General features: G+C 51.3%; 1 protein-coding gene across 13 annotated transcripts in view; it reads left to right on the top strand.

Annotated features, from left to right (window-relative positions):
* Positions 1 to 12,831, top strand: part of EXTL3 (exostosin like glycosyltransferase 3) — a 158,164-nt gene extending 145,333 nt beyond the window's left edge. For all 13 annotated transcript variants that reach the window (XM_062618565.1, XM_062618568.1, XM_062618562.1 and 10 more), the window contains 4 exons: positions 3,141 to 3,268; positions 6,208 to 6,352; positions 7,307 to 7,435; positions 8,929 to 12,831. In XM_062618565.1, the coding sequence (XP_062474549.1) occupies positions 3,141 to 3,268; positions 6,208 to 6,352; positions 7,307 to 7,435; positions 8,929 to 9,138 (612 nt within the window). In that variant the 3' untranslated portion in view covers positions 9,139 to 12,831. The remainder of the gene's footprint in view (positions 1 to 3,140; positions 3,269 to 6,207; positions 6,353 to 7,306; positions 7,436 to 8,928) is intronic.
* The last annotated feature ends 1,413 nt before the right edge of the window (positions 12,832 to 14,244 follow it).

The raw sequence follows: 14,244 nt of genomic DNA, 5'->3' as shown, positions 1-14,244 counted from the left end.
ATGTCCATTTCATGCCTGAGAAATTTGGTGGTTTTAGAGGCCCATTGAAATGTAAAAACTTTAGAAGAGATAGAAATCATATTTCAAGTCTCTGAATCAGATACTCTTCTCATTCTCCCTAACCTGTTTTAGAAGATGAGTTGCTGGTATTAAAGCAGAAGTTTCCCAAAAATTTACTTTTATCTTTCTGAAGAGTTTTATTTTCTTTCTAATAACGCGATGCCCTCGTTTCCACAGCTCGGGATGCAGTGTGTGCAGTCAAGATCAAAACCTGGCCTTGCCTGGGGAAGCACCATGCTTGAGCTATCTCAAGGGGATAGAGAGATGGGAGGAAGGTTCTGAATCTGGGCCCCATCGCTTCCATCTCAGCTCGCTGCCTGCAGGACCCCACGTGCTTCCTTGGTGTAGTTACCCAGGGGAAAGCGCAGGGATTTAAAAAGCTGCTGAATAGTTGTCTGGTGACAGTTAGCTGCATCCTAAAAGAGCTGTAAATCAGGATAGTTTCTTTGAAAACAATCCATCAAAGACAACAGCTGTAAGTTGCTTCTAACTTTTGCTGGAGCTAATGCGATTAATTGAATGTGCTTATCAAGGCTTGGAGATAGATACCCGTCTCCTTTGTAGCATCCTCCTCTTTTGGAAGAGTTTAATGCCAGTGCACTGATCTCTGTGTCCTCTGGAGTCCCCAGTTTCAGATGTTTCAAGCAGGATTCTCTTCACTTTCTCAATTGACAGTTGTGTTATGTTATTGTTCAGCATGTTACAGGAAAACAAGTAAATCAATAAAGCTTGCTGGGTTTTTTTCTTGGAATCTATAAACTTACAGGCTGCTTAAATCTTAAATATACCCAGATGAAAGGCAGGAGGATACCTATTTTCTGTGAAATGCAAAAGCTGAACACTGGCACTTGCAGACCTGCAAAGCTTCAGACTTGATGGCGTAACCAGAAATGTGACCAATGCAGAACGTGTGCTGAGTTTTGCTGACTGTCCAAATCTTTACAGCACAAGAAGGTGGGTCTGACTCAAAGCTCAGGTGAAAAACTGCCCTGAGTTTGTTGGGTTGTTGGACGTGTGAGCTGGTACCCACTTCCCAGCACATCGGTTTCTGCTGCTCAGTCTGCTGGTGCTAGTGCTTCTTTTGTCCTTTAGCCATCCACACATCTTCAATTGGCAAAGCAGGACCTTCCCTGGAAAGCATATCAATGTACTATGGACTCAATCCAGCTTCTGCTAATCCTAATGACTTAGACACCCACAGGCTTCAATGAGATCAGGCTTTCTGAGGAGATACCATCATAACAGCAGAGACACAGTGTGGCACATGCTCTTTAGCAGAAGGCTAAAGTGCTGATTTTAATAAGTTTGCAAACATCCTAGAATGTGGGATTTGCAATGGGAGGAGAAAAATGTGGTCACAAGACTTCAACAGGGGACACATAAGAAGGACACGGACCTGTTAGAGCAAGTCTAGAGGAGGCCATGAAGATGCTCCAAGCATCTATGAAGATGAGCTGAGAGAGCTGGGCTTGTTCAGCCTGGAGAAGAGAAGGCTTTGGGGAGACCTTACAGCAGCTTCCAGTGCAGACTGACAATGAAGAATAAGACTTAAATTCTCCTGTCAACAATTTGGGGACCACTCTGGCTCCTCTCCAGAGGATGCCCACAGCATGTTGGGTTCAGTGACACTTCTACAGAGGTGGTTTTCTCAATGCCCATGTTGACCTCCTTGTGTCCAGGTCTTCCTTGGCCTCTTGGGCCAGTGCCATAAGGCCATAATGTTGCCAAACCTCCTGGGTTTTTGTTTCCTGTCTTGTCAGCTGCCTCCCCTGAATCGGCATGTGGAGTTGCTGCCTCTCCCGCTTCCTTCTTCATTGCCTAGTCCCACTGTGATTCGTGCAACCTCTCTTATCCAGCAGTTCCCAGATAAAGATATCCCCGGGAGCATCTGCTGGCTCACACTAACTCTGAAAGTAAATACAAACACCACGCTGATTTTTGTCCACCTTTGCTTCTCCACCTTGAAAGGAAGAAATTCCTGGGCCAGCACTGTCTGTCTGCCTTTGCCTTCTCCTGTGGGCACTAATTGTCTTGCAGCACTCCTGGGGTGGGAGTGCTACTGGCTCTGCTCTGGCCCTGCTCCACCATGGCTTAGAGCTGCATAGTTTGTTCACCTCCCTGCAGTAAATTGTTCGTGTTTTTGATGGATCTTCAGTGAAATATTTTAATGTGTTCTTGTCGAATGTTCCGTTTCCCCCCCCCAGCAGCTATTGACAGATGAAAGCACTAACGCTGGCTTTACATGGGAATTTAATTGTAGCAGCTGTCATGCAGATCCCCAATACAAATATTTTCCACTGTTAATGGTTTCACTGTGGGTTTTTTTTGTGTGATCAAATGTAATCTTATTTAATGGAGTTTTATTGCCATGACGCCTTATTCTTTTCACCAGGCTGGACTTTATTTTTAAATCAAGAGAGATTGTTTAGAGGTGAGCCAGAAATATGACTTAAGGGATTGAATGGGATGGGAAGCCCAGGATAAACTGATCAATTGTAGATCAGCCAGGGCAGGTAAAGTGTAAGGACAAGAGCAGGAAAGGGGCCAGTGTGGAAGGGACAGTCAAGAAGAAGGAGAAATTCAGTATGAGTTTACACATGTATGGCTGGGGTTAAGGGAAACTGCGCTGTGAGGAGTTGGAAGAGTTTTGAGAGAGGGAGGCCTTGCAAATGAGTTGTGTCTAAGGCAGAAATCATGGGTAGTTGCAGAAACAATTCAGTTCAGAGCAGCACTGGAGACATGCAGCAAGGGCCACTTCTTCAGTGGCCACAGGTGAGTCTGGCCGTGGCTGTGTGTTTCCCCCCCAGCAGCAGTGCGACCATAGGCACAGCTGTTGCAGCTGAGTCCTGGCATCATGGAGTGGGCTTGGCTTTTGGCAGCCCTGCGAAATGGGCAGGAGGCTGCAGATAGGAACTGGCTGGAAGCTGGAACTGGCACTAGAATGAGCTGGTCCTTTTTGCTTAGAAACAGGTTATGAAGCAATGCCAAAATGCTGCACACACACAGCTGGAGTGTGCAGCCCCTGCATCTCTTCTCTGGGTACATACAGCCACCATAATGATCGTGTATTCATTTCCTAGGTTGTCCGAACAGAGAAGAACAGCCTGAATAACAGGTTCCTGCCGTGGGATGAGATCGAGACGGAGGCCATCCTGTCCATTGATGATGATGCTCACCTTCGCCATGACGAGATCATGTTTGGGTTCCGGTGAGTAGCCTTTGCACATGTGACCTTTGGACTGATGTTTCCTGTTGTTTTCCACATCTAGAGTCTGCTCAAATGCAGCATGGCCTTGTGACTAAAGCCAGGGCCAGAATTAGGGCTAGCACATCTCTTCCCGTGGCTTTCCAGCTCACTTTCTTGGAGGAGTATTATGCTCTAATGAACTGTTTAACAAGTGCAGGCAGGTGGGCTGATTTCAGCCTGTCCAGACAACCCTTAATCTCATGCTTCTTAACCTCAACTTGCCAGTTTTTGCTGTGCTAATAATGGTCTTTGGTGCCGGGCTTCCTAGGGTGGAAGGAAACAGGAAAACAAATCCAAGAGGCTGTTGCACTCCATCCTTCACATGCCATTGGCAAGGCCAGGGCATTCGCAGCCGCTGAAAGACATGGTGCTCATGTGCTCACAGTGGGCTGCCATCCTCTTTGCTCCATGTGACGTTGGGATGTGACAGCGATTTTGCATGTGTTTTGCAGAGCGTGGAAAAGAGAGATGTTACATGGAAAAGGCTGGTGCTGATTGCTGTTATTCCCACCCCCTTTCTGCTCCAGCATCTACATTTTCCTTTGACTTTGCCCTGGCAAAATACTTCCCTGGTTACACAGCTAAGGGAGAAAGCAGTTACGTGGGCTCTGCTGTGGGAGGTCTCTGCAGGCTGCTCCTGCAGCTCGTACAGCTCAACCTCACCGACTGCCAAAGAGGCACTGGGCAGTGAGGGTGGCACAAGGAGAGCACTGGAGCTTATATGGCTGCAGCTCGTCAGCCCACCAAGCCAGGAGCAGGGGCTGTGACTGCTGCTCAGAGCTGGCTGGTGCGCTGGTGACAGAGGCCAGCTCACTGCTCTCACCAAAATGTGTTGGCTCATGTCTGGGGGGAAGATTAAAAGGCACAAAACAGTCTCTCTCTCAGAGATGAGAAATGAGGTGTTAAAGTGATTAAAGCGGGGGAGTAGGCGTCAGGACTCCTGGCTTCCCTTCCATGCCCTGTTTCAGGGTCTTTAGCTGGACTTGGCTGTTTTCTCATCCTCTGGTCTCCGTTTTCCTTCGCTCACCCACAGCGCCTGGCTGAGGCTTTACAGATTAGCCCTGGAGAGCATCAAATGAAAATTATAAGCATCATGTATTATTCTCACTCATACCCCTGCTTACAAACACCTGGGTCTTACAAAGCCTCCCTGTGTTAGCGCATTAAGCCAGGGAAGAGATGGTGTTCCAGTGACTGAGTGAACCTCTGCCTATAACAACTGTGTTCTGTTGAAACTTTGCTTTGGGCTGTAATTCTCAGGGCCAAAAGTCTCTTCTTGCTCTCTTCACTGCTCAGGAGCAAGGTGGAGGTGAGCACCCTGAGCAAACCTCTCTGAGGAGCACACCCAAAATGATTCTCCAAAGAAATCCTTATTTTTGTGGCTGAGCTGGGAAGAAGAAAGTGTCGCATTCATAGGAAAGTGAGACGTGGGAGAAGTGAAAGGGAATGAGTAGTTTCAACTCCAGCTTTTCAAAATGATCACACTGGATTAACAGAAACCGCAGTGAACAAGTGCTTGTGGGGAGGATGGCGCCAGGGAAGCTGCTGGCAGTGTTAGTTACTCCATTTTTGTTACCAGGTTATATCGGAGTTTCATTATTTGAGTAGAGGATATAATAATGAACATGTCTTTGCTTCTGGCTGTGTGTAATGAACGCTCAGGGCTGTTGCAACCATGGTCTCTTTGGCAGGCTGTGGCTGCCCTGCAGCCATCACTTCTGTAGCTTGCCATAGGAACAGGGGATGTGGGAGAAGCTAGAGAGGGATGTGAGTGGGGGCTGTGGGAGGAACATCACTGTCCCATATGGTATCCTTGCCTCCAAACTGGAGAGGCATGGATTTGATAGATTGACCACTCAATGCATAAGAAATTGCCTGGATGGTTGCACTGAGAGAGTTGTTGTCAATGGCTCAATGTCCAAGTGACAAGTGGTGCTCCTCAGGAGTCGGTGTTGTCACCGATGCTGTTCAACGTCTTTGTAGGCAACATGGACAGTGGCATCGAGCACACCCTCACTGAGTTTGCTGGCAACACCAAGCCGTGTGGTGCAGTGGATATGCTGGAGGGAAGGGATGTCATTCAGAGGGACCTGGACAAGCTGGAGAGGTGGGACAGTGCAAACCTCATTTTGGGCCATGGAGGTTTTTTGTTAGTTTTCTTTTTAAGCTACAGAACAGTACTTATGCGTTAGAAAATCCCTAATTTATGAGTTAAAAGCACTTTCCCTGTGAATGGGTAACTTGAATGTGCCTCTTGTAGAGGACCAAGGTGAGAAGCTCAGCTTTGTACTAAGCAACACTGGTCTGTGTTTGGGAGAGCTGACTGAGGGATGCTTCAGTTCACATCTTGCAGTTTTTAACCTCTAACAGGAGAAAGTCAACAAGTTCTGCCTGTCTGTTAAAGCTGAGATTTCTGTGTTCAGCCCTTTCCTGCCCTGGAATAGGAGGAGGAGTTATCTTAGGGTGAGCCCTTCTTCACGTGTCACTCAGGCAGCTGAGATGGCCAGTCAGCCCCTCCTACCCACAGAGGAGCTTTGGTCTGTGGAGGTGGGTGAGCTTGCATTGAGCAGTCTGTGTAAAAAGACATCTTTTGCATGTTGGAATTTTCTGTATTTTTGTTTTTAATAATGAAATGGACTTAAAGAAGTCTGTTTAAACATTAGGTTTAAATGATGTTTATCCTTTTTGCTCAAACTACAATGTCTATAGGCCATTCTTTGGACAAGCAGTTGCTAAACCTTTGTTGTATAGGCATCTCCATCACTTGCAACCCCCTTCAAGGACGAGTCTGTTGGTGTCGAGGGCATAGTCCTGAATGCAGTGGATCTCCTTCAGAGCCATGCTCATCTCCATATGGGCTCCCCGTCTTTGCGTCTGACTGAAAGGCTTTGTGTTTGCAGTGTCTGGAGAGAGGCAAGGGACCGCATCGTTGGCTTCCCGGGGCGCTACCACGCGTGGGACATCCCCCATCAGTCCTGGCTCTACAACTCCAACTACTCTTGTGAGCTGTCTATGGTGCTTACTGGTGCTGCCTTCTTCCATAAGGTGAGATACACAAACAGCTGAGCTTCCCCTTCCTTCTCAGAGTAACCAGAGTCTGTGTGTTTGTGGGAATGCTGGGTTTTTTTAAAGAACGCATTTTCAGGTCACAGCTCCTTTCTCCTCGCTTCCTCCAAACTGAAACACAGCCAGCAACTGGTGTGTGGCCCAGCAAACACTCCTCGAGGAGCAGCGTATGTTCGAGCCACATGAGAAGCACCACAGTGCTGAAGCAGGCAGATGGAGTGCAGAGCCGAGCATATTCCAGTGTTGGTCATGGTGAGGGTGAGGCAAGCCACAGGGTTTGCGTGCCCTGCGTCCTTACTGTAGCACCTTGAATCTTACAGACTCCGAGTGTTGCAAGGGGTAATTTGCAGGGAAGCTGTGGGTTCTTGTGGCTGTGTGCTGGCACAGGCTGGCTGGTACATGTGTTGGTGGCTGGTTTATGTTGGAAGGGAGCAGTGCAGGACGTGGCTCTGTGACATGTGGCTGTGTTGGAGCAGTGACAACGGGCAAACAGACCTTGAGAAAAGGATGAAGTATTTTCCAAGGGGACTGTCCTGAGCTGTCATATCACACTGTGAAGGTTAGCCACCAGCTCCTGCTGCTGTGCTGACTCTGCAGCAGCAAAGGCAACAAGATCTGAGGGGGCTGAAACCACTATTCCTCAGTTTCTGAGGTTACAGGAGCCTCAGGACTCAGTGAAGATGATGGCTCTGGGATAGACTTGCTGCAGCTGTGGCTGCAGCAGATCTCCTTGGTGCAGGATGAGCTCCATTATGGGGAGTCTCTCTGCTGGCACCCTTGAGCTCCAAGTCTGATAGATCCCAGCATGTGGTCTGGATACTCACCTGTGGTGCCACGATTGCACCAGGTCTGGTGCAGATGGCACCAGCAATGGTTAGGGACTTGCTGCATGGAACCACCTTGAGCAGCATTGTGCCTTTGTGTCCTCTCCAGTACTACGCCTACTTGTACTCATACGTGATGCCTCAGGCCATCCGTGACATGGTGGACGAATACATCAACTGTGAGGACATCGCTATGAACTTCTTGGTCTCTCACCTGACAAGAAAACCTCCCATAAAGGTAAAGCACCAGGCAGGAATTTGTGCTCTTTAGTGATTGGATTGATGGCTTTCAAAGGGAAGCAGTGTGTTAGCTGATCTGCTCAGGGGTGCAACCCGGGTCCCTTCCTCTCCTCTCGGCATAGCCTGGTGCAGAAGCTGTACCATACAGCACGTGCTGCCCTTACCAGAATCTGGCTGTGTCATGTCTCTAAGCACTGTGTTGCAAGAGTGATGTGCTCAAAGCTGTCAGCATGTCCCCTCTCCTCGCCCTGGGGAGATGTAGTGTGTGCATGTGTTCAAAAAGGTGTGAAAACTCAGTATAACCCTTAGAAGCAGCCAAATCCCCACCATGGCGAGCAGGCAAATTGGGCTTTGACTTACGCTGCAGCTCAGACCAGACACTTTCCTGGCTCAGCAAAGGCCCTTCTGTGCAGCTGATCAAAAAAAGACAAATTACCTTCTTTCTGTAGCACACAGCACAAGGAGGAATGATTTCCTTGCTGATTTTGTGCAGCTTGCCAGGGATGTTTAAGCTCACCCGCATGTGGAGCGCTGTTGGTCCAAACCCTGCAGCCCAGCTGAAATTGCCTTGCCCTGGGTTAACAAATGTCACAGTTCTGAGCGTGAATTTCAGATGCAGAACATTCTGCTCTTTGCCAGAATGGGTTTTGACAAACTGCTCATTACAACCTTGCATATGTCTCACCATGCAGGCCACCTGCGCTGGAGATGGGCCTTGGCTGTAAACATGATGGGTAGGGTTTTTTGTGTGGTGTTTTTCACATCCAGGGCTATAGTGAAGTGGAGGTTGTAGAGTTCAGTGCAGCTGAGAGGAGAATCAGACCGAACCCAAAGGCCATTGTAATGGGATGTGTGATTCAAGACAGACAAGGAGGCCCTTTAATCAGCAGGTGGTCCCTCAGCACCTCCTGAAAACTGGATCCCCCTCCATAGATCTTACTTAGGCAGAAGTTCTTCCCTGTGAGGGTGGTGAGGCCCTGGCACAGGTTGCCCAGAGAAGCTGTGGCTGCCCCATCGCTGGCAGTGTTCAAGGCCAGGTTGGATGGGGCTTGGACCACCCTGCTCTAGTGGAAGGTATCCCTGCCCATGGCAGGGGGTTGGAACTGGATGAGCTTTAAGGTCCCACCCAAACCATTCTGTGATTCTGCCTGAAGGGAAGGAGCTCCTTTCTGAGTCTTTTTTTCCTGAAGCAGCTTCTCAAATGTTAAACCAGAAAAAGGTAGCTAAGCATTAGTAGGTAATTGTGCCCCGCTTTATGTCTCTGCTCTGACAGACCATGTCCATCCTCACCTGGACACCCTCCAAAGCAATCCCAGCAGCCAGAAGAGCACAACCAAATTCGTGCCCTGTCACAGTGACAGTGTGTGGCCTGTCACACAGGACATCTAGCCATGCCCCACTGTGCAATGCATTGGGCACAGGCAGGGTGTCCCCTGAGCCAGGCTGCTGCAGGCAGTGTGTCAGTGACCATCTTTGTCCCTCTCATTGCAGGTGACCTCCCGCTGGACTTTCCGCTGCCCCGGATGCCCTCAGGCGCTTTCACACGACGACTCTCACTTCCACGAGCGACACAAGTGCATCAACTTCTTTGTCAAGGTGTACGGGTACATGCCCCTGCTGTACACCCAGTTCCGCGTGGACTCGGTCCTCTTCAAGACCCGCCTGCCCCACGACAAGACAAAATGCTTCAAGTTCATCTAGCAGCAGGAGGCAGCCGGGCGCTCCCGGCTCTCCGAGCTCCAGCCGAGGCGGCTGAGGGCACAGAGGGGCTTTGCTGCGAGGGCAAAACACCTTTTGCTGTTGGCTCCGGCCTCCCTCTCGCGGAGCAAAAGGGACGTCCTGGATTTGGATGGGCACGTTTCCCCCTCCTTCCCGCTCTGCCCATGGTGACTTGACCGAGCAACAGGGAACAGGATCTCACGGCTTCTGTAAAGACACTCCCTAGGATCGTACACTGAGGAATGGCCCGTTGGCTGGGGGCTCTGCCCCTTCGCTAGCCAAGGGCAACCATTCTTTTTAATTATAATTATTGTTATTTAAAATGAAAGTGGTTTAGATTTCCCGCGTGAGGGTTTTCTGTTTTTTAAAATCCTTTTCTTTGTCTCCCTCTACCTACCCTCTTTTCCACTCTGGACCTGTCTGTCTGCTCAAGGGGGACCGTAGCAAGGCCAGGTTGGAGGTGTTTCACTGCAGAGAGGTTATTCCAACATCAAGGCAGCTCTGGGCACCACCGTTGTCTCCATCCTTTCTCCCGTGGGGAGCCCTTCTCCCCTCTTGCACACTGCATCCTGGCTCGTCTTGCCCTGTGGCTACTACTGAGGACTTTCACGGTGTCATCTGCGGGTGACAAGCTCTGTGCTGTGCTCTGCTCACCACCCTCAGCCCTGCCCTCAGTGAGGGGTGAGCGGGGAAGAGGTTTGGCCCTGGAGGGTCCTTCCCTGGCTCCCAGCACCACACTGGGCCTCAGGCTGCAGCCACAGGGGAGTTCAGGTGCTGCAGTCTCCGTTCTTGGTGTCCTTTCCACTCCATGCAGTGCACAGGCAGGCACTGCTAAACCTCTGGAAACAGGGAGTGTGCCTGGGGCTTAGGGGTGATCCATCTGCAGCACAGTGGGTGCTGGCAGTGCCCCAGGCTCATGCATTTAAGTGGGCTGCCTTTGGCTGGTGGTCCTCTGCAGGTGCTGAAGCACTGAAGGCAGCGGTGGAGAGTCTTGGGATTTGGCCTGGGCTTTCCACAAGAGCTTTGGGAGTTTTTCTCCTGCTCTTCAGGGCGTCACTCACTGGCCCTGGGGAGCTGCTCCAGTAGCACCCCGAGATCTGCTACACGAGCTGTTGCTGGTAAAATAAACCTCTTTCCCAAAAGCATCCAAGTGTGGACACGGGTGCTGAGCGCTGGCTCTTCAGGTGCCTGGTCCCTGCTAGCGGAGTGGGCACAGTGCAGCTCTTGGTGCCAGTGTGGTGGGTGTCGGGGTCTCAGGGCCTTCTCTTGAGATCGATTTGCATTTTGCAGAGTGGAGGAAGGAGAAGACACCAACCCCATTCTGTGCGCAGCCAAGCAGAGCTGAAGTGAAGCTCCTGCCTGGCCTGGGTGTGCCAGAGCCTGGGCTGCACCATGGGCTGGGGTCTCTGCCTCATCTCTTGTATCACATCCTGGAGCAAAACTTGCCCATGTTGGGTTTGCCCATGGGCCTCAGCATAACTGCCTTAAACCCCATCCTTTCCCCACCAAGGTTAACCCCACCCAGAGATTTCCTTCATGGGAGCTGGGAGATGCCACTGGGATTGTGCTCAAGGGCTCTATAAGCTTGTCCCTTCTTGTGCAGTGCTCTCCCTCGGTGCATCCCAGATGCTTAAGAGCAGTCTGGAGAAGCTCTGGCTGGTTTGATGGGAAGGTGAAACGTGAGTCACATCAGTGTCCCTGGTTTTCCAAGCCCCACGCAGCTCAGCATCCTGTGCCCTGCAGCAGCAGGCTGTTACCCTGGTTGTGTCTCTGGTGTGTCCTGGAACAGGAGCAGGGAGGGTCCATCTGCCTCTCCTGCAGCCTGCCCCATGGTTTGGGGTGTTAAGTGGCCTCTCCAGCCGTGTTTCACCCACTTTCTCATGTCAGCCCCACAGGAGCACCAGCACTTGCTCCTTGGTAAGGGGAAGAGAAGGGGCAACAGTCCCCAGCAGAGCCACTGGCTGCTGCCTTCCCCAGCACTACAAACTGCAGCGAAATACAGATCACAGCATCTTTTCCTTTCTGTGGGTGGGTTTTTTTTCCTTACCACTCTTCTTGTTTTAACATCAGGTGCTCAAGACAGAGCACAGGAAGGCTCAGCCTCCTTGAAAACATGACTGGAGCCTCCTGCAAGGCCCCAGAACACCTGGAAGCATGTGTGCTACTCGGAGTGGAAACATGGCACTTGGCGCCAGCCCCGGCATCGCTGAGGGGCCTGACCCTGCTCTGCCGCTGGCTTTAATTCTCCCCTCATTAATGGGTGGTTTGGTAGCAGCGATGCAGTCACTCACGCACAGCACAGGCCCCTGTGTCAGCCAAGGGTGGAGGCAGCTCTGGCTTTGCGAGCTCCCTGCCCACACAGCTGGAGCCACACAGGAGCGATGCCAACATGGATTGCACTTTATAGGAGTAGAGGCACTTCTCAGCAGCTGATTGCTAAAAGCCTTGAGGGAAATTTGATTACTCTGGTGCGAGACCGTAGCACAGGGAGCTTGGAAAAGGTGGGAGTCATGAGAAGTATTTGCATTGCCATCTGCATCTGCTTGGGGGTCATTGAGCCGCATTGCTTTGGCTGCAGCTGGAACCAGCAGCAAGGCCGATGTTGGGGGTTTCTTCTTCACATTGGTGTGTTTCAGTTCAAGATGTAGAGCTCAGCAGTGGAAATCCAGATTGCTCTTCCCGCACTCACCTCTTGCCCAAAGTGTTTGGTTTTTGGAGGATCCCTGGTGCTGCAATAGCCAGGGTCAGGCTTGGAGCACTGCAGTTGGCTGGGATGAGGCTGCGTGTCGGGATCACAGTGCGTGTCATGGGACGGTTGCTTCCTGGGAATGGAGGACTGGGATGGAGGCCCCCTGAAGGGAAAGGATTTGGGAGTGAAGGGCTGCTGTATGTCACTGGTGGCAGCTGCACAGGGCGGGACATGCTGGGCAGTAGCAGCGTTGCAGGAGATGGAGTCCCATAGAGCCAGCAAGAGCATCTCGTTCCCCATGTGCAGGGCTGGTGCTGCCCCTCTTCCTGCTGCTGCGGCTCTTTCCCAAATCACCTCTAAAATCACTCCAGAGTAAGAGACTCGTGATTCACAGCCCAGCTCTCTGCTCCTGAGACACCCCAGGACCTGAGCTGTCCCTGGGCTTTCTTCCACCATCAGGGAGGAGAAGGGCATTTCTGGAGACCGCTCCCAATGTGCCACCTTCCTGAACCTCCTCTGCAACCCATCGCCCTCCTGGGATTCCCAGGGAGTCCCAGGATAACTCTGAAGCTCAGGTCAGGTTGCACGGCTCATCCCAGCTCCGGAACACGCAGTCTCCGCCAGCCCAGCCCCAAGGAGCCAGGAGGGCCCCTTGGCAGCTGCACCTTTCCCAAGGGAAAGGCCTCTTCCCCTTTCCCGTGTTTCTGCTGCTTCTCCCAGGGGCTGGGGGTTGTGGGTGCCGGCTGCGGAGCGAGGTTTTTTGTCTCATTCACTGTAAATAGCATCGTCTGCGGTGACTCGGCCCCCCGGGGCCCCGCTGGTGTCGCACAGCCCCTGTCCCTCCCCGCGCCGTGGTCGTGAACCTGCTCCGTGAGCACTGGGTGTGAAATGAAACCATCAAAACCCAAGAGGAAAGAGACTCCATCAACACGAGCACAATGTCGAGGTTTTGTAAAAGGATCCAATAAATGGAGAGTTTAACTTGAGCGTGTCTGCGTGTCTGCTCCACGGGGGCTGGGGGAGAGGGGAGGGGGCCAGGATGGGGCTTGCAGCAGCAGCAGAGCTCCTGGGGCACCCCAAAAATACAATCAATTATAGAATCAATCCCGGGTTGGAGGGGACCTCAAGGATCATCTGGTCCAACCTTTCTTGGCAAAGCGTGGCCTAGACTGGATGGCCCAGCGCCGTGTGCAGCTGGATCTTAAGTGTCCAACACTGGGGAGCCACCACTTCCTTGGGGAGATTATTCCCGTGGCTGATTGTTCTCATGGTGAAAAATCCTCTTCTTGTGCCTAGTCGGAATCTCCCCAGCAGTAACTTGTGCCCATCACCCCTTGTCTTTTCCATGGGACTCCTTGTAAAAAGGGAGTCTCTGTCTTCTTTGTAGCCACCCTTTAAACACTGGAACATGGGGATAAGGTCTCCCCTGAGCCTTCTCTTCTCCAGGCTGAACAAGCTCAGCTCTCTCAGCCTTTCCTCACACAGCTGCCCAGTGCTTGGATCACCTTTGTGGCCCTTCTCTGGACCCTCTCCAGCCCATCCACATCTTTTGTGTACAGCACGGATCAAAACTGCACACAGTATTCCCAGTGTGGCCTGACAAGCTCTGAGTAGAGCAGGACAGAGACATCTTTATCTGCTGGTGATGCCCTTTCACCAGCAACCTGTTGACTTTCTTTGCCACAGCTGCACACTGTTCGCTCACATTGAGCTTGTGTCCCATAGGACCCCCAGGTCCCTTTCCACAGAGCTGCTCCCCAGCCAGGCAGATCCCTGTGCTGCACTCCTGGATTTTGCTTACCCAAGTACTCTTGTCCATGTTGAACTCCATAAGGTTTGTGATAGCCCCCTCTTCCAGCCTATCCAGTTCATCCTGCAGGGTGGCTCTCCTTCCCAAGCGTCCACTTCCCCACTTCCCCACTCACTTCCACGTTGCCTTTTTTTTCATTTCCTCATGAGGGTTTGTACGTTGGGATGGGGGAACACGGGAGAGGAGAAAGGGAAAAATGCCCTTAATAATTCATTCCCTTCTATCAGGATGGAGGGCAGGAGAAGTGCTTTACACTTTACACTCCACTCCTCCACACTCGGTGTCCTAAATGTTCCCCTGCAGATGACACATTCCTCAAGAAAAAGCATTTCACTGACGTTGTTCCCTATGTTTCTGCCTATCAGTGCCATAAAAGCAACCAGCTCCTAAGAGATGGAGAGCATCGCACCTTCCCACAGCCCTGCCTTGTGCCTGGCCACCCTGAGACAGGCAAGAAGAAGGAAATTAATGGTTTGGTCTTTTTTCCCTTGGCTGGAAATGCAGAAAGCGTCCTGCAGGCCTGGACACGAGCAGCAACACAAAGCCAAGGTCACATAGGGTCCATCACTCCCAGCCTCAGTAACTGACT

Source organism: Pezoporus occidentalis, unplaced genomic scaffold (assembly GCF_034315485.1).
Source record: "Pezoporus occidentalis ecotype Australia unplaced genomic scaffold, CSIRO_AGI_Poc_V1 ctg201, whole genome shotgun sequence".
NCBI classification, from domain to species: domain Eukaryota; kingdom Metazoa; phylum Chordata; class Aves; order Psittaciformes; family Psittacidae; genus Pezoporus; species Pezoporus occidentalis.
Note: the sequence above shows the minus strand (reverse complement) of the source record. Positions and strands in the feature narration are given on the sequence as shown.